This window comes from Sorex fumeus, unplaced genomic scaffold (assembly GCF_029834395.1).
Source record: "Sorex fumeus unplaced genomic scaffold, SorFum_2.1 ptg000111l, whole genome shotgun sequence".
Classification (NCBI taxonomy): Eukaryota; Metazoa; Chordata; class Mammalia; order Eulipotyphla; family Soricidae; genus Sorex; species Sorex fumeus.
Genome location: NW_026606168.1, coordinates 7060430 through 7085082, shown reverse-complemented (window position 1 = coordinate 7085082; position 24653 = coordinate 7060430). Strand labels below are relative to the sequence as shown.

Sequence of the window (24653 nt, the reverse complement as noted above, 5' to 3'; positions counted from 1 at the left end):
ACAGATCCAAGTACACTGATAGCCTGAAAAGTATAGTCTGGGCCCAAGCCTGTTTTTCCTCAATTCATGATGTTTTAAATATACCTGTGATCACTTTCAGATACTGATGAATGTTCTGTGGGCAATCCTTGTGGAAACGGAACCTGCAAGAATGTGATTGGTGGCTTTGAATGCACCTGTGAGGAAGGATTTGAGCCTGGTCCAATGATGACGTGTGAAGGTAAATACAAAGAAGTTGATAAGATGTTCTGATCATGGGATATGTTCTGATTAATTAGCCATTATAGCTCTTCATATGGGATACATACTACTTGAAGGCATTAGAATAACACCTGTGCCTTATGTGCCATCCTATCATTTTTACTCTATATGGCCTCTTCTTTACATAGAATCTCTGAAAGAATGAAGGTGACTCTCAGAATCTATAACACTGCATATCATGCAGAGTTTTTATTCATATCTTCCTACTAATACAGAGTAGGAGTAGTTTTATTTGGGTAAAACCCTACTGACTTTTTGCTCTTTTTGCTTTTTGCCTTTTCTTTCCTTCCTCAGGCCCCCTTGTTTTTATATTTATTTCCCCACTTTCCTTAATCTTATCTGATGATTACAAACTTCAAAATCTATAGAAATGTGAAATCTACTTTTATTCATTGATAATAAAACTGTTCTTGTCTAGTTAAGACTATTAATGAGTACTAATGGGCACTGGGTATCTCCGCAAGTATAAAATGATTTATAGCACCATTTTCTTGAACAGAATAGTTATGCAGTATCTTCTTTTATTAAGGGAATAGTTAATGATGTTGGAGGGGGCTGCTGCTCTTTGGTAATAATTAACATGGCAGTAACTTTGGCCAAATCACTTATCACTTAATCACTTAATGCCCGTTATTCATTGATTTATTCGAGCGGGTGCCAGTAACGTCTCCATTCATCCCGGTTGCGTGCTAGTGTAGCTCAATGGTATCTGTTCGTTTTAGGAACATGTAGAGCCTCAAACCGATCATTTAGGGTCTTGACGAAGAAGTCTGACCATCTTATAGGTGGGCGTCCACGTGATCTTTTGATGTCTCGTGGAATCCAATCAGTAATGGCTCTAGTCCAGCGGTTGTCTGTAAACCTCATTACGTGTCCAGCCCATCTGATTTTTGATGTCTTGGCAAATGAGACAGCGTCCCTGATTCTTGAGCGTTGACGAAGATCAGAACTCCGGATTCTATCTCTCATTTGAGTGAATCGTGATATTCCAAGCATAGTTCTTTCGATTCCTCTTTGAGAGACCCGAATAGTGTTCTCATCCTGTTTTCGTAGGGTCCAGGTCTCTGAGGCATATGTTAATGCAGGAAGAATAGTGGAATCAAAGAGATGTGCTCGTAGCTGGAGGTTCTTTGTCCTTTTAGTTATTTCTTCAATGCTCTTGAAGGCATTCCAAGCTGCTCTCTTCCTCCTGCGCAACTCAGGTGCCAGGTCATTCATCATGTTGATTTCTCGACCTAGGTATATATAACTGTTGCATTCGGAGATGGTGGTTCCGTTGAGAACGAAATCGGATAAAATTGATCCCACTCGAAATGACTTAATAGTGGTAACTAGTCAACTTAAGGCCTGCAAACCATAATGTCAGGAAAATTCTTTATGTGTAGGATAACCTATTACTTCTCATCTATGTTAATAACTTCTAGTAATTATACCCCACAGCAACAAGCATAAACCAGTTTTGTACAGGAAAGCCAAAATGTGTGTAGTCACTCTGCTTATACCAATTAGACTGTTGGGTCCATGTATATTTATAACAATGAAGCATTTCAACTTTTGGTAAAAGATAATATCTTTTTTCAGTTGATGTTCATTATCCATTATTATACTTTCTGTTGCAGATATAAATGAGTGTGCCCAGAATCCACTACTCTGTGCTTTCCGATGTGTAAACACTTATGGGTCATATGAATGCAAGTGTCCTGCTGGGTATGTTCTGAGAGAAGACAAGAGGATGTGCAAAGGTGAGACTTCTGTATCAACGTTACCAGGAAGCTCGCTCTCTCTCTCTCTCTCTCTCTCTCTCTCTCTGCTGGGAGCTGTCCCTCCAGAGTTTCCATCAGAAGGAGAGGAAATCAAGGCACACTGACAATTCAGCAGCTGTCTTGCCTTTGTGAAATGACGTGAAGCATCATCAGGATCATTGGGACAAGGTCGAGGGTCATCCTGCAGATCCTATTCAGTGCACTCTGGACGGCATTCCAACAACATGACAGAAAGGAGAGAAGATATAAGTACAAAAAGACATTTTTCTAAGCCTAAAGAATTCTATAAAGAATTGTGACAGAGCTATAAATTGTCTGCTGCAGTGTGATTGAGATGGAGAACAGGATAGAGAACAGATGGAGAATAGTATTAATATGGTTTTGGGGTTGGGGGTTGGTTTTTATTTTGGGCCACACCCAGTGATACTCAGGGATTACTCCTGATTCTGAGCTGAGGAGTCACTCCTGGTAGGCTTGAGGGACCATATGGGGTGTGAGGATCAAACCGAGGTTGGCCATGTGCAAGGCAAGCACCTTACTCATTGTTGAATCAATCCAACCCTAGGGAGCAAATATTTTAATGTGGCAGCACAAGGTAAATATGAAATTTTCTGGCTTAACCATTTAAAGTGGGCAAAATGAAAGCATTAACTACTTGCATACTATTGTGCTGTAGATAATTAGAGCTGTCTCATCTAAGAAACAACTTCTTCAAGGTCCAGGACAGTTTAAAGACTCCCCATTCTTTTGAGGCCAACACACAGCAAGAAGAGGAAATGGGTTAATGTGCAAGTAACACCAACGAAAATTGGTTACTTAACATCATTTTATGGATGAAAGACAGGAAATGGATGTAGTTTCTTTTTATTCCTTTGCTTTTTTGGGCAACGCCCAGCAATGCTCAGGGGCTCCTCCTTGTTCTGCCCTCAGGAATACTCCTGGCATGCTTGGGGTACCATATGGGATGCTGGGGATGGAACCTGAGTTCACTACGTGCAGAACAAATATCCTCTCCACTGTACTATCACTCTGGACCCTGGATATAACTTCTATTGTAAATTAGTGGTCGCTGTTTTCTCCAGATGAGGATGAGTGTGAAACTGGCAAACATGACTGTGCTGAGAAGCAAATGGAATGCAAGAACCTCATTGGCATGTACATGTGCATCTGTGGGCCTGGCTTCCAGCGGAGACCTGATGGGGAAGGCTGCGTAGGTAAGAGGATCGCTGGGCAAGGAGCTATGAGGGAACTGGAAATGACATGGGATGGAAGGAGCTGGGTTCTGAATATTTCTTCCCTGTTCTTTGTGGTCAGAGCCATTGTGCCTCATGGCCTCTCCTCTCATGACTTTCCATGGAAGTCCCCTTCCTCAATTTTCTGTGAATTCCATAGGCACCATCCCACTTCCCCCTGAGCCGCCTGCCCTCTCGGCCCCCATATGCTGCCCATGTGGGGATGCCAATGTGTTTCCCTTTATCTTTAATGTGTAATTCATCTCAGGAAAGCCCTGTGAGAATCAGGAATGCATTTTACTTCAGGAGAAAGAGTTTCTGTTGAAAGGCTTTTGTACCTTTAGAATTTGGAACCATGGAGAGATATTACCTAGTTCCAAATTAAGAAGGAGGAGGAGGAAGAGAGGGAGAGTCCAAGAATCCATCCTTGGACACCATGATCAGATATCTCCTCTTGTTTCTGGTCCTTCCACTCCTTTGCACAGATGAGAATGAATGCCAGACCAAGCCAGGGATCTGTGAGAACGGCCGCTGCCTCAACACTGTGGGGAGCTACACCTGTGAGTGCAATGATGGGTTCACCGCCAGCCCCAATCAGGATGAGTGCCTCGGTGAGTCCAGAGAGCAGCCTCAGCTTCCACACGGGGTTGCCTGTATCAGATCTCTTATTCAAATGAAAGAATTGCCACCAATTTAGGAAGGGTTACAAAGGTTCTTACCTTGGAAATGACTCGATGATTATGGTTGCCCCTTGGACTGAGTACCACTCTACAGCTACATTCTTCCTCCTTCCTAATTGCATCACTGAGTCACTTATGTGCAGTTTCTTTTGGCTGTGATTTTTTTAAGCCCTGGACAATCAGGATCAGTTCTTGGGTTCTCTGCCCCTCTCTTTCTAGCATGATTGGCCACCCTCCCCCAACTTTATCTCTGGGAGCACTTCATAGTTACTGCCTCGATGAAGCCAATGCCTGTCCGCTAACTTACCAAATTTCTTGTCTTATTTAATCCCTTCAGATGTCATCCTTTCTCTCTTACTGCTGTTTCCAGCTTTCCCTTCTCGCTGCTCACCCAGGGTAAAGTGTTCCATTTGTTTGGGGTGAGGGGCGGGGGTTATAACTGGCCAAATCCTTCATATCTTGCTGTGCTCACGAGATTCCTTTCTGACATCCCTCCCAGACAATCGGGAAGGGTACTGCTTTACAGAGGTGCTGCAAAACATGTGCCAGATTGGCTCGAGCAACAGGAACCCTGTCACCAAGTCTGAATGCTGCTGTGATGGAGGAAGAGGTTGGGGACCCCACTGTGAGATCTGCCCTTTCCAGGGTACTGTGGCTTTCAAGAAACTCTGCCCCCATGGCCGAGGATTTATGACCAATGGAGCAGGTATTTCATTTTGTTCTGAGAGATGACTCATGGAGCAGGTTGTTGACATGGTACAAAGAAATTTTGCTAGGGAACAGCAGATAAGACTATAAAATCTGCCTTATGGGTCAAAGCTAAGTGATATATTTGAGATCGACTTAAGTTATTGATGATGGCATTTTGGACATTCGCGGCTATGTTACCAGTGTTTTCGTTGGTCCGCCTGATGAAACTGGGCATCCTTGTCCCTCTAGAGCCTCTTGCACCACAGGGAGTCCTCAATTTTCTAAGCAGAAGTTTGTTGTAAGTCAGTTGTGGCCTACTCGTTTTTATGATTATTTTTCTTAGATAAACCTAAAAATGAATAATTGTCACATTCCTGACCTAGTTTTACATATTTTAGCTCATTAAATTGGCTGACACCAACAGCATAAAATCAGTATAAAAAATACTGTCATCCTGGCTATTCGAACACAATTGTCTCTGGAAGAGGACAAGCTGCTTTAACTTGGAAGAGAGGAGGAGGATTCAGGATATCAGAGGCAGCCCAGAAGAAGGCTTCTGTGTTTTTTTTTTATCAACAATGACTACCACAGTTTTTAGTTTTGTGAAAGGAAGTCAACTTTCTAGAGTCCTTGGGTAGGAATTGGACTTGAAAGGGAGAAGAAGGAGATTAGCTAGGATTTGTGTTCGTTTTGAAAAGGTGTGGTTGAGGGCAAGGTAAGGAATCCAACTATGGTACAGGACAGAAACTGCAAAGGTCAGATGGAGTCCCCCAAGGAAATGTTTGATTCTTTTCAGAATGTGAAAATGAAATGATGGCAAAAACACATTTTATTTTTTAATGTGAAATTTTTATTTATTTATTTTTATAATGTAGGAGTACTGCCATGTGTTCAGCCATTAATTAAGCTGATTGAATTGGACATGAACTCCACATTACTTTTTTTTCTTTTTTTAATTGTATCACCATGGGATGGAGTTACAAAGCTTTCATGTTTGAGATTCAGCCACATAATGATGGAACCCATGCACATATTCCACCACCAATGTCCACAGTATCTCCCCCCCATCCCAGTTCTTACCCTGCCTCTATGGCAGACAGTGTCCCCAATACTCTCTAATTTGGGGCATTATGTTTTGCTAGAATTTTCCCACCACTATTTAAGCCTACCTGCCAGGGGCAGATGCTAGATAATTTATTTTCCATTGCTCATTTTTAATATCATGAGAGCTTGCATGGCTATGATTGTAAATGTAAATTTCTAGATTGTAAATGGTTGGGTTTCAGAGACATCTCTGTATGGCACTAATCCATTTTGGGATTCAGTTGGGCGTCTCTGGGCCAGGGCTGTTGGTGTGCAAAGATGGTGCCTGGAGGCACATTGTGGGCATAACAGCCCTTCTGCTGGGCGAACAGGGACCTGGGGAGGGACAGGCACCATGCGGCCTGGAGATTTAGTCCTGGAACCTGCATATTGGTGGGGTCTTGCTTGTGAAAGCTCTTGGTCACCGGGATTCCATCTAGAGTAGGCAGGGAGGCTGCACCTACTCCATCTGGGGTGCCCCAGTGAAATTGGCTCTTATGGGGCCCAGAGAGATTTCCGGTGCTGTGGTGTTCTTCGGGACTGGCTGCTGTGTCTCTGGGCCAGGGCTATTGGTGTGCTAAGATGGCGCCCAGTGGAACCTGCATACTGGGGGCTTTGCTTATGGAAGCTCTTGGTCACCAGGATTCCATCTTGAGTAGGTGAAAAACACATTCTTGAGATCCATGAGGGTGTTGCATTTCAGAATACTCTAAAAAAATAAAATAAAATAAAAATTGGGAAAAAAATGAGAGCTGCTAGTATAAGTCCCTTTTTTAACAAACCAAGACTAAGAATTCACCCAGAGTTAATGACCTAGAAGGGCCCAATGCAGAGGACAGTGATGTCCACAGAAACCAGAGTAAGGATTCTCTGTCTTAACAAGCTGCAAAAATCAGAGAGCAAAACCCCTACAGCCTGGGACCTCCCTCACCAAGGAGAAAAGTTGGACTCGTTTCCCCATTATTACAGAATCTGATACTTCTCAGTTACTTTAAAATACAGAAAATAGGATTTAAAAAATCTTCATATTTGAACATGCACTGTTCAAATGAAAAGACAGGGCTACCTTGTCAGAAGGACCATGACTCTGATTTGCTTGTGAGATGTCTACAGGGGGCAAGCTTGTTGGCATGTAATGGGAAAATGATCTTATTGTGTCCCTGAAACTGTTGCATTGTGAACCCAGCAGATAATAATGCCATGAATTGAGAGGACCAAATATTTTTATTTTCTATTATTTATTTATTTTGTTTGGGGGGGTCACACCCGTGTTCAAAGCTTATTTTTGCCTCTGCAATCAGGGATCACTCCTGGTGGTACTTGGAGGATCATACAGGCTGCTGGGAATCCAACCCAGGTCAGCGATGTCAAGGCAAGCACCCTACCTGCTGTACTAACTCGCTCTGCCCAGACCAATTGTTTTTAAAGTTTTCTCTAGACTGATAAGTTTACAATTGTAGCCTTACAAAGTTACTCATTTGCCTGTCAAAGTTGTTATTATTCCAAGTGAGATTTCTGTCATCATTCATTGAGCGTAATTTCTTAGGCCGGCAATATAAGAACATAGATTATTTCATCATATAGGAACACTATGTACCCTGAAGTGACACTAAAATATGACTAATATTAGTAATATCGCTCTTACTTTCATTTTTGTTTATTAAAATTTCAGATATTGATGAGTGCAAAGTTATTCATGACGTTTGCCGAAATGGAGAATGTGTCAATGATCAGGGATCCTATCACTGCATTTGTAAAACTGGCTACACTCCAGACATAACCGGAACTGCCTGTGTAGGTATGTGCTCGACTTCTGATGGGTATTCCTGAGAAATAAAAAACAAAAGAGAGAGAGAAAGAGAGAGAAATGAAATTCTCACACTGAAAATCTAGAACGCCTATACAACTTCATGGCACAGGGCAGTAATCAAAGACTATAGAAAAATTTACCCTTTGCTTTCCGCAAACCTAAAACTCTCCATTCAGCAATGTGAATGCTAAGCATTTGGCCAACCTTTCTGAGGAAAATCACTGAATCTCTCTACTTTTAGATCTGAATGAATGCAACCAGGCCCCCAAACCCTGCAATTTCATCTGCAAAAACACAGAAGGAAGTTACCAGTGTTCATGCCCAAAAGGCTATATTCTGCAGGATGATGGAAGGAGCTGTAAAGGTAAAGAAGAATCTCCCTTCACTCCCTCACCTTCCTCCTAGGCGCCTCATTGCAATCTTTATACCTCTGACAAAATCCATGAACAAACTCAGAAAAACACCCTCTCCATAAGCAAGAGGTGCTCGTTTGGGTTTAGTCTCTGCCAGGGCCTATGCTGGATGGAGAGGGCTAAAACAGGGAGGGGACACAGGGCCAGTGGCATGCCTGGCCCCTAGGTCTTCTTCAGGACTTCTGAGGCAGCAGGAGCAGTTCTCTAAACCCTGTCAGGGGGGGATCCATTACTGGTTCCCTTCTTTCTGCTTCTTATTTATGGCATTTATGTAGTCAGTTTACTCAACAATTCTGTCACCAAGTCTTCAATGGTCTAATACCCTAGAAGACACTGCACTTAACTCAGTAATCACTTTGTCTGGGCTTTTGATGTGCAGAACAGGGTGGTTACAGCACTCTAACAGCTTACTTTGAACATATCACCAAAATATAGAAACAAGTTTGCCTCTTAGCTTCAATTTACTCCTGTTAACATCTTCCTCAACAATAAGAACTGCATCTACTATATGAATAACATAAGTGAGTCATACTTAAGAAGATGTATTGGAGAAATGAAGGATTTTCGGAAGGAAAGCTAGACCTAAGGGCAGAAGAAGTGAACATCCTAAGGCCAGGAAACGGGGAAAGGAAGGTAATGGTACTTAGTGCCAGTGTGGTGTGGAAGTGGGGAACAGAGAGATGCAGAGCCCTCACCCCTCCTTTCGGTGAGCATTGGGAGAATAAGGAGGCATGACACGCAGATGTGCTCACGAACAGTCGTCTCAACTGTTTCTGTGCAACACAAATCCTACATGGTTATGTACTGGAATTGGTGTCAGGGTCCAGAAACGAGATTTAAAACCATTCCTGAGGGAAGAACAAGTCCTGCATTTCTTCATATGTTCTACTTAGAAACATTGTGTTTTTTTGGGGGGGTCACACCTGGTGATGCACAGGGGTTATTCCTGGCTCTACACTCAGGAATTACTCCTGGCAGTGCTCAGGGGACCATATGGGATGCTGGGAATCAAACCTGGGTCATCCACATGCAAGGCAAATACCCTACCCACTGTGCTATCACTACAGCCCCTGAAACATTGGTTTTAAGACACCGCTGCATTGTGCCTTCACCTGTTTGTAGATAACCATGTGCAAGTGTGCTCTCCTGCTCTGCCCTACCAAGACCACCATGGGATCAAAAAGAAGGGAGTGCTTCTGCCTGGTGGCAGACACCCCACTGTCTTGGAGCGGAGCGCAGAAACTAGAAACAGCAAGCCCCCAGCAGAGGGAAAAGGACAGGATTGGCTCCATTTTAAGAGAAGTCAGCATGAGGAGAAATACAAGGAGGTTCTTTCTGATTAGATTCGCTCCAGATGTGACTCTTACCAGGAGCTGGCACATGTCTGCAACTCCAAGCCCAGCTTTGTGTGCGGTTCGAAAAGGTCACAAGAAGAAAAGGAGAGATGGGAGGGGAAGGAGTATGCTGGGGATTGAACCTGGCCTCCAGCATGCAAAGCATATGCTTCAGTCTGAGCTATCTCTTTGGCACCATCTCTCAATTTTTCTAATATAATTTGGAGGGATGGGGATGTAGGGCATAGGGGAATAGGGGAAGTAGGCGACACCCAGCAGTGGTATCAGAAACCACATGTGGTATCAAGGCTTGAACCAGAGTCTGCTATGTGCAAGGCAAGCACCTTACCTGCTGGACTATCTCTTTGGTTCTTTTGATGTAGATGTGCCTTTAATAGCAGCAGAATTAAGAATGAGCATAGAAGTTTTACCGTAAAGAGTTCTGGTCAATGTAGCTTCCTACTCCTGGGTAAATTTTATAAGCAGTTTTAAAAAATGCTACTAGCTTATCCAAAAGAGGTTTTTTTCTTTCCTTTATTACTGTTCTGGTTGCCATTTTTTAAATCAATATAAAACTCTCTAAAATCAACAATTTAATTTGTTTTATTTCTATTATTTTGTGAATAATAGAGCAATAGCACAGCCAGTAGGGCATTTGCCTTGCACGCAGCCGACCCGGGTTCAATTCCTCCATTCCTCTCGGAGAGCCCAGCAAGCTACCAAGAGTATCCTGCCCACACGGCACAGCCTGGAAAGCTCCTCGTGTCCTATTCAATATGCCCAAAACAGTAACAACAAGTCTCACAATGGAAACGTTACTGGTGTCTGCTCGAGCAACTCGATGAACAACGAGTGCTACAGTGCTCTTTTGTGAAAGGGGGTGCTACTGTTATTGTTGTGGGTACCACATTTGAGCAAATATTTGGCAGGGGAGCCACACCCAGCAGTGCTCAGAGTTAACTCATGATTTAGCTCAGGGATCACTATAAGCGGGGCTCAGGGGACTATATGGAGTGCTAAGGGTTGAGCCTGGGTTGGTCACATGCTACCTGCTGTGCTATTTCTCTGGCCACAGGTCAATATTTTTAAAGAAGAAAATTAATTAAACAAATGAATTACCATTCTACACGATTCTTTTTCTATTTCAGCTGAATTCGATTACATTGAATTATAGTATATTGAATAAATCTTTTCGATACTCTGATAAACCTTGAGATTGCCATATCTTTTACTCCATTTAAAAATTTATTTGAATGTTATCATTTATTTGAGATTCTTTTGTTGAGGGAGCCTTGCATTCCTCTCAAGGAGTTGGGTTGTCCAAAGAGTCATAATCTTTTGTCCAAGTCGAGACCACTTGTATCATTCAAATCCATAACTCCTGGTGCCTCACTGTAACTCACTGTGACTCATGATGCCTCACTGCTCTGTGACTCTCTTCTGGTCAGGCTCAAATAAGAAGAGTAACTCAAAAGAACTTCCTTCATAGGGTTGTCTTCTGCTTCCTGGTACCTGCACCATCAGCTCAACTCAAGCGTCCACTTTATATTTTCTTTTTTTTTTTTGAGATTTTTTAAAATTTTTTATTAGTGAAAGCCCATGAGGTACAGTTATAGACTTACAAATTTTTGTGCTTGGGTTTCAGTTATACAATGATCAAGTGCCCATCCCTCCACCAGTGCTGAAGCATGCTGAAACTATAGACCACTTTATATTTTCTTCTAGATCTCGATGAGTGTGCTACCAAGCAACACAACTGCCAATTCCTCTGTGTCAACACCATCGGTGGCTTCACATGTAAATGTCCCCCTGGCTTCACCCAGCACCATACGGCCTGCATTGGTAAGTGGTGGGAAAATCCTATCTGGAACAAAGCCAACTCTCTACAAGCTAGTTTTATACTTCCTCTGCTGTTAGAATCAAAAGAGAAAATCTTATGACATATGTGAGTGCATGTGTTAGATGCAACAATGCATAGGTATGTTAAAAGTGACTGGTCTTCTAAGTGAATTATCCCTCCCCCTTCCTGTTAAACAACACCACTAGAGCTTTCTGCAATTTAAAATCCTTGCCTGGCACTGATATCTTACAGATAACAATGAGTGCACCTCTGACATCAACCTGTGTGGCTCTAAGGGCATTTGCCAGAATACTCCTGGGAGCTTCACCTGTGAATGCCAACGGGGATTCTCTCTTGATCAGAGTGGAGGCAGCTGTGAAGGTAGGTAGAGCCCTCAACTTGACCCAGCTGGTGGGTCCTTTGAGCAGCATCTTCACCACCATTCTCTTTGGAGGACAAAACACAGGGGAATATGCAGTTGAAAACAGGAAATATTTTCCTGGGTGCCGTATCTTAAATATCCACCTTTGTCTCATGCTTGATTGTGTCTAATCACATTCCTTTCCTCAGTATATTGAATCTATTATAGAGACTAGTCTAATTGAGATAATCCATAGCTAGATCCTGGGATGTGTGTCATTATTCTAGATCTAGAGGTATTAAGAGAATTCTCCTAATATGGATGAATATAGGAGGAGAATGCTTCTCATAATATGTGATTAAAAGTTTAATTTCTTTTCTTGTTTTTTATAATTTTATTTTTGTAATGACATCTTTGGGTTTCTAATCCTGACAACAATAAGCAAATAAGAATCATTTACAGAGCTACCCCATCAAGGGTTCCTATTGTCTTGCACTAATCCATTCAACACTTTCTTTGTTGGCTTTTCAAGGGATGTCTGAATGTTTCTCCCCTTGAACTTGAAAGTCCTACAATAGATCTTTTTGGGTTTGGGGGTGGTAGAAACATCTTATGGAAGTCAGATTTATTGCACTTGCCTTTCATTATAGCATGAGTATCAGTGCTATTTCAGAAGTTGTGTCTGAGTGAGTGTTGATTAACTACCGTGTTTTCAGATGTGGACGAGTGTGAAGGAAACCATCGCTGCCAGCACGGCTGCCAGAACATCATCGGGGGCTACCGGTGCAGCTGTCCCCAAGGCTATCTCCAGCACTACCAGTGGAACCAGTGTGTCGGCAAGTCCTTTCCCTTTTTAGCGAGAGAATTTGCTCAGCTCCTGGGAGTTCAAACTGTTCATTGGCTTGCTCTGAAAACTTTAAAATTACTGCAAAGCCACAAATACTTATTTAAGAATTACTCTAAACAGCTTGAAAGCAGAGGGAAGTGATAGCCTTGTAGAATGGAAAACTAAGAAAATAATAATAATCATCATGAACTTTAAGGGCATTTGAAATTAAATACCCCTAGAATTCCTTGACTTCCAATATCCCCCCTGCCTTTGTTCTGCTCCATTGCTAGTCATCAGCCCACACTTGAGTTCTGCTCACATCAGGAGCCAACAAATATCAGTCAGAGGCTATTGTGAGTGATGTTTGGCTAGAAGACTCAGAAGTGGTTCCCTGCAGCTCTACACAGCTTTTTGCAACAGAGTACAAGCAGGAGATAAGGCAAGATTTTTTCCAGACTGCTGAATTCTGAAAATTGAGGAAAACCCCACAGTCTCTCTTATTAAATCGAATTTATGGTGTTTTTTGTTTCTATAACATCATGGGACAATAACTTTTATTGATTTTTAAATTTTTTTATTGAAGTGACGTTAGTTTACAAGCCTATAAATGTTTATATGTTTTAGGGGTACCATGGTATCATACACGTCTACCACCAAAGTGCCAAAATTCCTCCACCACAATCTATTGGACCGCCTCAACTCTTTCATCCTTCCATCCCCCAACCCCTTTGGTAACCTCTGTTCTGTGGTCAGAATCTAAGAGTTTGTTTTTGTTGGATATTCTCTTCCCTTGCTTTGGGGAAAGTAACTCTTAATGCACATTAGAGGATCCCAAACGTGGCAAGTTCAGAGGGATCCCAGATCCATCCAGCAAGGCCATTTTGTTTTCACAGATCAGCATCTGGAAGCCTGAGGAAAAAAGATACTTGGTCATATCCAGCTGGAGACCTAGATGTAGATACCAACACAACATCCTGATTCAGGGTGGTCTCCCAGCATCTTGTCCATATATTCTTTTTATGCAGCAAATCTCTCCTGCACATTTCTACAAGCTTGGCACTTGGCAGTCTGCTCCAGCTTAACTCTTTGAGTACAGACCTCATCTCAACTGGATAGAGATAATTACTCTCCCTAGGTGGTAGCTCTCACCAAAGGCTTCACTTTGCTCCAGAGAGGCATTTGGTGTTGCCATGGACCAAAATGATATTTATCTCATCAATTTGATTCTTTTTAAAGCAGTTTTGCAGGAGTCAGTAACATTAGCTCAGATGACCCCCACCCCAAGTACTAGTGAAGTTTACACAACAAAATTTGCTGACGAGCTTTCTGGTATAATAAATGTGTCTCAGTTGAGCAACAGCTCAGAAGGTCTTAGATATCTGTCAATAGTTCTGACACTATTCGTGTAGCCCTTCCACTGTCAGCACTGCTGACACAATACACAGTGTATGTGCCTGCCTGTCCTTATTGAGTGAATTACTTACATACAGAAGAGTCATAAACTACCATTCTCAGTTCTTTCCTGTCTTCAGTCTGGGGATGGTAAGCACAGGACAGGTCATGTTCTCACTGACTACAGAGTCTTCTTTGGCTCCCTGCAAATCAACTGTGAGCTGGGGATTTTTTTTCAAAAAATAGGTCAATTACATGGACTAGAGAGATGGTGTAGGGGTTAAGGCACATACCTTACATGTGACTGTGCCCTGGTTCAATCCCTGTTACAAAGTCTCCTGAGTATTACTGGACATAACCCTGAACATCACTGGAATGGTCCACATAATCCCCAGCTCTGCAGGGCCTGAGTAGCACCACACCCTCAGGACCTTTCACTGAACCACAGACCCAGTTAGTTAAAAATCACCGGGGGGGGGGGGGGTCCTTGGTCTCCTGAGCACTGCTTGGGAGAATCCTCCCCGAAAAAAAGGAAAGAAAAAATATTCCATTAATAAGTAGGAGGTATGGGAATTCTTTTGTTGCCCGAAAGATGCCAGTGATAACTGGTTTCAAAATTCTGAAGAAATGTAGTTTTCCAGAAGAGACTTGTTTTGGGCAAGAATAACTTCCCCAAGCCTCACAGAGAAGAAGGGTCTCTGTACCAACCAGCCCTGAATTCATCTGGAGAAGCTACAAGATGACTTTTAGGTGTTTAGGATTGGGGCTGGGGCTGGAGCCACTGATTTCAGCACTTAGTAGAAAATATGAAACTTATAGCTTGCAGTAAGAGTTAATCTGCCCAAAAGAAACAGAGTAAAAGGAAGACCATCCTTGCTTTGGAGATGCTTCTCCTGGTGCTCCCTTCTCACCACAGAAAACACACATGCCACTCACCCAAAACTAGAAACTGATTTTAGAAGACAGTGTGGGTAGATTTTATTTTTTGTTGAAATAGGTTCCAATGCCATTTCAATAAAATTAGAATTATCTTTTTTGCAAAAAAGAACAAAATTCTCACCAATTTCAGTACCTCCTGAAATAATTAAGCAAAGATTTGGGATTGTAGAGAAATATCTACTGGAACCCATTGCTCCAGGGTGCCAGAAACTATGTCAGGAAAAAATATATATATTAAATTGTGGGGACTGGAGGGATAGCACAGCGGTTAGGGCGTTTGCCTTGCATGTGGCCGACCCATGTTCAATTCCCAGCATCACATATGGTCCCCTGAGCACTGCCAGGAGTAATTCCTGAGTGAATGAGCCAGGAGTAACCCCTGTGCATCACTGGGCGTGATTCTCCCCCCCCCCCAAAAAAAAAATTGTGATGTCTATATGGTTACAAAAGGTTGAATACACATATGACTGTTTCGAAGTGGTGAACATGGAAACTTTGCCAATTTTTTATCTTCATCTAAGCTCCTATTCCACTTAGACTCCCAAGCCCAGATCAGCAACTTTAATTTAAACTTCATTCGAGCCTTGGGTAGAGTGGGTGGGTGGAGTAGGAAACAGACGTAGGAAGAGTTCTTGTCTGATATTTATAGCAACCAAGATACACACTCAGAATGTCAAACAACTTTGGAGAAAACCTGGAAATGGATGTGGAGGAACAAGTAAAGATATCCAGGTCAGTGAGAGCCTCTCCACCAAAAGAAACAGCCGCAACCCTTCATTCATTCTTCAGTGACCATAGTCTCCCTCACATACTTCATCTGTAATTTAAAACACGCAGGAAGAACAGAAAGTGGCATACTTACTTCTACTCCAGGCAGTCAGAAACCTAAGTGACCTTGAGTGGCTACATGAGTTTTTAATTATGAAGGATGTTAGGATAGATGATGAAAGATAGACTATAAAATCTATAACTTGGTACTAAGTCAGAACAAGTAACTCCAGTATGGCTTTCCCACTGTATATTAATTCTTCTAACCATACACAGACAAGTAGGAAAGGAAGAAGAGAGGAAATGAAAATAGGGAGAAGAAAGAGAGAAAGGAAGAAATGCAGTATAAATATATTTTACCATCTATCTCTACATATGTGTACACACCACACACACACACACACACACACACACACACACACACACACCCTGCCTCCACCATTTTTACCCAACTGTTCTATCAATATAGAGAGATAGCCCAATGGGGTGAATGCATGCCTTGCATGCAACTTGAATTCATTCCCCAGCATCACCGAAAGCAACCTGCAAGAATGGAGCTGGGTAAAGCCCCACCCAGAGCTGGCTGTGGCCCCCACAAAATGAAAGATATGTATATATTATATAATATACACACATATATATGTATATATATATATTTGGTATGTATGTGTATATTTGGGTGCCTCTTAAAACAGTGTTTACTGAACTTGGGGATGATACTCAGTCACCTGAAATGAATGAGTGCTCAAGTCCTACCAGACCACACCCAGAGGTGTTCCAGGGCTCATGCAGTGCTTGGTTTGAACTGAGGGACCAGCACATTCCAGACATGCACCCCTGAGCTGTCTTCCCAGCCCCCTCACTATAGATGTTTTGTTAGATTTTTTTCTTTATAAATGTATCTACCATAGAGACTTTTTAATGTGATAAAAGAGAAAGATAACATCTCCTTTAATTAGAAGATTCTCTTTATTTTTCTCCTTTAATGCAAAGGAAACTAAAGGCCTTTGACTAAGGGTGAGTCTACCCCCAAGATGCTATGAGTGGTCCAGCCAGGAAAGTACAGCTTTTGCAGGCCAAGGACCCTGAAATTCACAACCTTGCCCTGTGGTGGTGGTAGATCTCAGCACTCTCTGAGCCTCATTTTCATCATCTGTCAAACAGGAATTTTTGACAGATGATGAAAAGGCCTCATCTACCTTTGTTACTTTGCCTTCTTCAAAACACTGCTGAGTACCAGCTGGCCAGCAGCCACTGCCTAACCACATTTATCTTATATAATTGTTTGGAGGGCAAGAAAATCAACAGAAGCACCTGGTTATCTTTCCTGTCTTGCACAAAGAGTCCAATCAGTGCTGCCATTTCCCTCCTTCCTTCCACAGAAAGAATTTAAGTGAGAAGCCTAATATGTGGGCATTCAAATCACCGTAGACCCGAAAATGGGCTGCCTCAAATAAGAAATGTCTAGGTAGGCAGCTTCCAATCTGTCCGGCAAAGTCAGGACTATGAAAAATATATTGGAGATTTCCAGAAATCAGAACCCTCCCCCGCGAAAAAATGAGAAAGCCCAGCTTTTCTTCCTTCAGTAGACTTTTTAAAGTTAGATTTCTTTTCTCTCCTTTTTTTACCATCAGCCTTGGCAGATCCTCATGGCTTGTCAGACCCTCAGCATTTGTTTCTGCTGTGGGCTGTTTCCAGTTATTGCTGGTGAAGGCTGCCTTGAGCAGTGTTAGCTTTAGACATGGTCCAGACACGCTGGGCAGGAGGCGCCTTTGGATCAGGGGAACCACTAGGCATGGGGGCAGACATACCAAAAGGCACGATTCATCCCTACAACTGGCTTCTGGGGAGATTTTGCAGATTTTTGGAAAGGAAGGCCAAGTGGGGCAGACACTTCCTGTAGGACCTCGGTCTTCGCCAGTCTGCGCAAGCAGTTTGCCTGGATCCAGGCATCCAGGAATAAGGTCAACAGCTGCTTGGGAGAGACATGTTCCTTTGCTTGGCACTTGACAAGCAAATTTACAGGGATCTGTATGTTTCCTTCATCCCAACCCCTCCCCTGAACCCGATCCATAGCTAAGACTCTGTCCCACTTTCTTCACGGGAGGCTCATGTCAGGTGGAATATACTCATATTGACTTCAAAGAATTAAAGTTTATCTTCTGGTCCTCAAAATGTATGCACTAATGTCTTCCACCTGCTCTATTTGACCTCCGAGCCACATTTGCTCCCCACACCACGAGAGGCCACATCCCTTTCCCCAACTTTCTCACTGCTTCATCCCCCATTCCTGGTCCATCTACCTTTGTTGCTTTGCCTTCTTCAAAACACTGCTGAGGACCAACTGGCTGGCAGCCACTGCCTAACCCAGACATCTCAGTCAGAAACTCAGGCTCATGTCTGATGTCTCCATTTCCCTGCAGATGAGAACGAATGTCTAAGTGCTCACATCTGTGGCGGAGCCTCCTGTCATAACACACTGGGGAGTTACAAGTGCATGTGTCCTGCCGGCTTCCAGTTCGAACAGTTCAGCGGTGGATGTCAAGACATCAATGAATGTGGCTCTTCCCAGGCTCCCTGCAGTTACGGCTGTTCCAATACCGAGGGTGGCTACCTGTGTGGCTGCCCACCTGGTTACTTCCGGATAGGCCAAGGGTAAGCTCAATGATCTTCCTGGTGGTCATATGTGCTCCCATCCATTGTATGTCTTTCACATCTTTAAGTCATAATGGCTTATTTGTGGTAGAGGAAAGCCTTCCTTTTCATGATTCTTGAGTCAACTTCCATTAGCTTTGCAAAAGTTTTAGGGAATATCTAGATTTCTAGGACTTTATGGAACATCAAGCAAAATAATGAAGCTACCTTGTAGGTACTTGCTCTGTAGTTTTTCGATTTCATTCTCCTGAGGTTCACATGTTGTTGGAAAAAATTCATTGCAGGATCAGAGAGATAACATAGGGGTTAAGGCACTTATCTTGCACATGGCTGACTCCAGTTAGATCTCCAGCATTGCATATGGTTCCCCAAGCCCTGCAAGGAATGACCTCAGAGCACAGTGCCAGAAGTTACCCCAGACCATTGCCAAGTATAGCCTACATCCCTAAAAAAAATAGTAGTATGGGCCAGTGTGCTAGTACAGCAGGTAGAACATTTTCCTTGCACATGGTTGACCTGGGTTTGATCCCCAGCATCCCATATGATATGATCCCCCAAGAACTGCTAGGAATAATTCTTGAGTGCCAAGCCAGGAGTAACCCCTGAGCGTTATTGAATGACCCTCAAAAAAGATAGTGGAGAAAAATTTGATTTAAAAAGAATAAGAACAATTAGAGATTTATCACTTAGTAGATGCTAGGTCTCATCCATGATAGACTCACACTACTTATTGATGCTCTATTGAATGACCCTCAAAAAAGATAGTGGAGAAAAATTTGATTTAAAAAGAATAAGAACAATAAGAGATTTATCACTTAGTAGATGCTAGGTCTCATCCATGATAGACTCACACTACTTATTGATGCTCTACCATCCCATGGGGCAAGTAGGATGCTCTGTACAGTTAATATGCCTTCTTTCTCAGATCCTATTAGGGAATACCAAGGAAATGCCTTCTTTGCTTCAACGTATACTTTACACTTCAGACTTAAATGTACACTAAAAAATTACCAGAAGAGCATTAACTGTAGGAGTTGAAATGGCCATGATATTTTTTTTAGGTAAACTCCTACACTGCATTATATGTGTGTGAGTTGGAACAGGAAAGAAAATTTTATTTTTTTCTAAAAATTGAATGTAAATTTTCAAAGCTTGGGGTTTTTTCCCCCTGCTGAAATAATCTGGACTTGGATAATCCATCTAGCTTGAAAGATCTCATATTTCCACATTTTAATTAGGAACACACAGTCATTAAATATACATACACAGCTACACATATACCCCCCACATATATGTGTATGTCATATGATTAGGTTATTGGCTTGTGCTTTCAGGACACTAACATGACAAGTGATTTATGTTAGCCCACATAGTCTTGAAAGTAAAAACTGAGAAGTCTCCACAGTGCCAGCAGTAGGACACAAATCCCCAGGTACTTGTCTGCTCTCAGTAGACACATTCTTTAGGAGCCTGATGCCAGAATCATTTTCCCAGCAAACACTGGAACACTCCAAATTGGCTTATGACCAACGGATCTTTGTAGTCACACTTCTTGTAATTAGTGTTCCAGGGATAGAAACATGCGAGAAAGGCAGTAGTTCCGAAAGCAGAACCTGCAAATGTGAAGTTCGCTATTCATCAATGGAGCTGTTCTGTGGATGTAAAAAACACACTGGCTGTGCGTCTTTATCAGCTCATTTATTTTTGTCATTTCTACACACGTCATGTTGCAAGATAAAGGAAAAGAAAGGGAGATATATTAAGTGCTGGCAAGGTTTCAGCAGTTAGAAAGAACCTGTAAGTTTCTGCGTTGTATATCTTGAGAGCATAAAGTAAAATGGCTTATAGAGAGTAGCCCAATGACTAGAGAAAAAGAGATAAATAATTACCTCAAGGTTACAACCCATATTAGTAGAAATCTACCCACTTGTAACCATTTTAAACTCCGTGTGAATCACTAGGGTTGTCCTTGCTCCCAGTAAAGATTCTTTTAGGGCCATTAAGATATTTCAAAAGAATCTGAAAGAGGAGTCTGGTAAATACATTCCAAGTGGCCTCTGAGAGAGGCATCAGTAAAGGAAAACAAGGTGTTTGTGAAACACGCAAGCCTCCTCCACAACTTGGCTTTGAAAACTGAAAGGCAAAGGAAAACAGCTGAAAGTGCTCTCTCCTGGGCACCAGTTTGTTTGTCCAGCTTGACATGAGTCAGAGCCAGTGGCCCCAGTGGTTTTGAGCTATTTGCAACAATTTCCCACAGTTGGGCAAGCCCCCATGCAGGCGTATTGTCCATTGCTCATCTTCACAATTTATTACCAAGCCAACCTCAGTTATCACCTAGAGCTTCCTCTCTAGCCTCAGTGGTTTAGCCAGAATGAGAGACCAAACTAAAATAGAGGCTTCTGGGCAGCTGGAGTCCTCAGGGCATGGCTGGGAGGCAATTAACAGGGACAGAGGACTTGCCCTGGACAACCACACTTGCCTCCCTTATTCTGGGGAGCCTGCTCTGCAGAAAGAGTGTTTATTTCCATTTCAAAGCTTAGGCTCTCCCCCACCCCTTTCTTCTCTCATTACATGCAGCAAACTACTGGCCACAGTAAGTTCAGAACATGGAGGGGCCAAGAAACAAGAAATTAAAAAATGGCATTGAGAGAGTGTAGAAAGAATGCAGTGAATTGGCTGGAGCAATAGCACAGCGGGTAGGGCATGTGCTTTGCACACGACCGACCCGGGTTCGATTCCCAGCATCCCATATGGTCCCCCGAGCACCACCAGGAGTAATTCCTGAGTCAAGAGTAACCCCGGTACATCACCAGGTGTGACCCAAAAAGAAAAAAAAAGAATGCAGTGAGAGAAGGGATCTGGGAGCCAGAGAGTCCCATGCTCAGCCCGTCATCCCAAGCACCTACCGGGGCAGAGTGTGGCCCTTTCACCCCCACTGTCCACCACCTCCTTTATCTCCCTCCTGCCTCTAATGAGAGCTGCCTGTGCTCCCTTCTCCCACAGCCACTGTGTTTCTGGGATGGGCATGGGACGTGGCATGCCAGAGCCGCCAGCCAGCAGTGAAATGGACGACAATTCCCTCTCTCCAGAGGCTTGTTACGAGTGTAAAATCAATGGCTACCCCAAACGGGGCAGGAAACGGAGAAGCACCAATGAAACGGATGCCTCTGAGCTGGAGGTAGGTCAGAAGCCCATGTCCCCAGGTCTCCTATAGCAGGAAGGCCTCCAAGGTTCCTGCAGCTTCCTTGAAGGACACTGCAAAGTGCGAGAAAGCTCCCTGGAGAGAAAAATCCAGACATTTCCTGAGTTCTGGGGCTCATTCTATGAGAGGTGGGGCTGGAGGAGTCACTCTTTGGAGGTTCTTGCTCCTTTTCAGGCATAGCCCTTCCATGGTTTTCACATACTTGCTCATTTCCTCCTCTCACCAAAAAAGAAAGTCAAACAGCCACCCCAACTCTGCTGAAAGAACAAGGTCTGAACTCCAGGACAGCTAGCAGGCAGCCTAGTCAGGTGACATAGCGCTCCCTCATCTGGGAAGCCAAGTTCTGAAGGCTTGAGGCTCCCCTACTGAAAAGGGCTATGTGGAGTGGGAGCAAAATTGGAGTTCAGACAAAAATAACATGGAGCTCAAGCAGCCTGGGCAGAAGGCTGCTGCAGCCTTTCTGTCAACTCAGAACCACACAGATATTCACCCAGGCCCCTGGCTGCAGGCCCGGAGAATCCAGCACATGTGGTTCGAGAGAGGCAAGCAGGAAGCCAGGTGAAAAGCAGTGAATATTAGCAGATCATCAGAGCCAGGAAGTTGGTTGATTGGTGTGTCCTTCAAGGGGAGGCGTTTGTGTCCGTGAACGAAATTGAAGTTGACTAGTTCTTGCTCAGCATCTGTGCTGTGACTTGTTTGCTGTGGTTTGGAAAATCAGAGAAGTCTTTTGGAAAGAAAAGTCAGCCCTTAAAATGGTGGCTCTCAAACTTGAGGGTGCCTCTGAATCATCTGGAAAGCATGTTAAAGGAGACTGATAGGAGGTACCCCCTAGGTCCCCCATTAGGTCTCAGCTATCCCCTGGAAAGTGTCTTTGTAACAAATTCCCAGTTGTCAGCTCATGTTGCTTGTCATCCAGGGATCATGCTTGAAACCCTCCTCATATGATGGGTTTCAACTTGACTTTCTTCTTAACATCAGTATGTTTTAAAATATTGTTTATTATACTAGGCTGGAAAATGTACTGACAGTGTGCTTGTTTTTCTTGCAGCCAACTCAGGTTCAATCCCTGGTACCACATATGGTCCCCTCAAGCATCATCAGGGGTCACTCCTGAGCACAGAGCCAAGAGTAAGCCCTGAGTACTGCCAGGTGTGGCCCCAAATAACAAAACAAAAAATTCAGGGGGGATGTTATTCCTGGCTCTGCACTCAAGAATCATTCCTAGAGATGCTCAGGGGACCATGTGGGATGCCAGGGATTAAACCCAAGTCGACCACATGCAAGCAAGCACCTTACCTGCTGTATTATCTCTTTGGGCCCCCCAAAATATTTTAATATGTTTAAAATATGTCAATTGACATTTTTATTGTGGCCAGGGAAATAATTCAGGAGTTAAAATACTTACTTTGCATGTGGTTGCCCCTGGTTTGATCCCTGATACCACAAATGGTCTCCTGAGCACCACCAGGAGTCATGTCTGAGAGCAGAGCCAGGAGTAAATCCTGAGCACTACTAGTGTGACAACAAAACAAAATAGTTACCTATGAGTGGGGAAGATAGCCTAAAAGGCTGGAACTCATGCTTTGCATTAGGAGGCCCAGGTTTGATTCCTGGTACCATATGGTCCCCTCAATATCCCACCTTCCACCCCAGCCTCTCGCAGGAATATCCCCTACGCATCACTGAGTGTGACCCCAAACCAACAAAAATTAGTACCTACAATATTTGGAAAAAATAGGTATTCAGGTCCATTTTTTCTTTACTAGGAAACTAGTGGTGGTGATCTGATTTTACTTCATGCATGGCCCTGTGTCTTTTTCTAGGATCAGCCTGAGACAGATGCCAATGTGAGTCTTGCAAGTTGGGACATTGAGAAGACAGCCACTTTTGTTTTCAATATCTCCCACATCAGTAACAAGGTCCGAATTCTGGAGCTTCTCCCAGCCCTAACGACTCTGACAAATCACAATAGATACTTGATTGAATCTGGGAACGAAAACGGCTTATTTAAAATCAACCAAAAGGAAGGAATCAGCTACCTCCACTTCACCAAGAAGAAGCCAGTGGCCGGAACCTATTCTTTACAAATCAGTAGTACTCCGCTTTATAAAAAGAAAGAACTTAATCAGCTAGAAGACAAATATGACAAAGACTACCTCAGTGGTGAACTGGGTGATAATCTGAAGATGAAAATTCAGATATTGCTTCATTAATTCACCATCCAGAGACCAAATCATTGAAAAGTCCAAGATAGATAGGTAGAACTGAATTTCCCCCACCCCAGAATCCTCATATCATAGGTACAGTCTTTCACCAAGTAAATTTCTATAAACAAGCACTCTTCTTTGATTACAAAAGCAAGGTACAGATGACTACCGTAGCTCCAAACAGCCACTTTCTCAGGCTTCTCATATGTGTAGCTGAGTCAGCTACTTACCTGGTCAGAAGTGTTGACTCTTGAAAACTGGGACGTGTATTTCTACGGGGTTTGGCCATGCAAATTGCTGTGCCGACCTTATAGGAGCCGTCCATGAATGTTATTTCCCATGGTGGATTCTTCCAATTTCCCCCATTTTTAATCTTTGCTTCTCCAAATACAAGTACTAGGTTGGTCATTTATAATCTATTTGGTGCTAGTAACTCCTCAAACTAGATTTATAAATGCACTGTAATATTTACACAACTTAGAAACAAAATGACAAATATTCAGTTCAAATACTTCACTACTTTCAATCAACCAAAGTTAGTTCAGTAGCTTATCTCAGTTATGAGTATCATACATTACATGTAAATTAAGTGTGTGTATACTGTAATCGTGCTATTTTTTATCATGGAAACATTTATAAACTAGAATAATAATGCCCTTCATGTGAGGGTTTGTAATGGTGCTTATTATGACCAAAGACTTGTTAAGTGTGTACACCAAGTGGTAATGAAATTTCTGTGACTGGCCCACTCATGAATGGAGGTCTGGGAGGATCAGGAAACAGTCTCAGCCACCCAAGCACCCACCTGTGCAGCCTTCATCCCACCTGTGCAACCAGTCAAGCCCATCCTCAGCCATACCTGTCAACAAGGGGTCCATGGCAGAAATGTCACAATAAAACAGTCTCTTCTTTTTTTAGTTTACCCCTTGACTTTGTGTTCTTGCATGGATGTGGGATTGAAGCAGCCATTCTGGAGGCTAAAAGAAGCCTCCTGAATTGACATGATCCGGGGTCTCTTACACCCGGTGCTCTCTCCAGGTGCCAACTGCATAAACACCAGAAGGACCGTGAACAAATTTGAACCAGTCCCTTGTTTTATTCATTAAAGATAGCAGTGTTCTTTCTTGCCAACAAGGAATTTAGATGATAGCATCATTTCTAAGACATGACCTAACTAATTTTGTGACTTTTGAA

The 24653-nt window shown here is 43.0% G+C and overlaps 1 protein-coding gene across 1 annotated transcript in view; it reads left to right on the top strand.

Moving 5' to 3' along the window:
• FBN1 (fibrillin 1) overlaps nucleotides 1-24381 on the top strand; it is a 255857-nt gene extending 231476 nt beyond the window's left edge. Inside the window, exons 53-65 of the mRNA XM_056135363.1 lie at nucleotides 101-220; nucleotides 1881-2003; nucleotides 3107-3238; nucleotides 3742-3867; nucleotides 4436-4642; nucleotides 7382-7507; nucleotides 7761-7883; nucleotides 10992-11108; nucleotides 11359-11487; nucleotides 12184-12303; nucleotides 17819-18050; nucleotides 21054-21228; nucleotides 23076-24381. Coding sequence (XP_055991338.1) covers nucleotides 101-220; nucleotides 1881-2003; nucleotides 3107-3238; nucleotides 3742-3867; nucleotides 4436-4642; nucleotides 7382-7507; nucleotides 7761-7883; nucleotides 10992-11108; nucleotides 11359-11487; nucleotides 12184-12303; nucleotides 17819-18050; nucleotides 21054-21228; nucleotides 23076-23465 — 2120 coding nt within the window. The 3' untranslated portion in view covers nucleotides 23466-24381. The remainder of the gene's footprint in view (nucleotides 1-100; nucleotides 221-1880; nucleotides 2004-3106; nucleotides 3239-3741; nucleotides 3868-4435; nucleotides 4643-7381; nucleotides 7508-7760; nucleotides 7884-10991; nucleotides 11109-11358; nucleotides 11488-12183; nucleotides 12304-17818; nucleotides 18051-21053; nucleotides 21229-23075) is intronic.
• The last annotated feature ends 272 nt before the right edge of the window (nucleotides 24382-24653 follow it).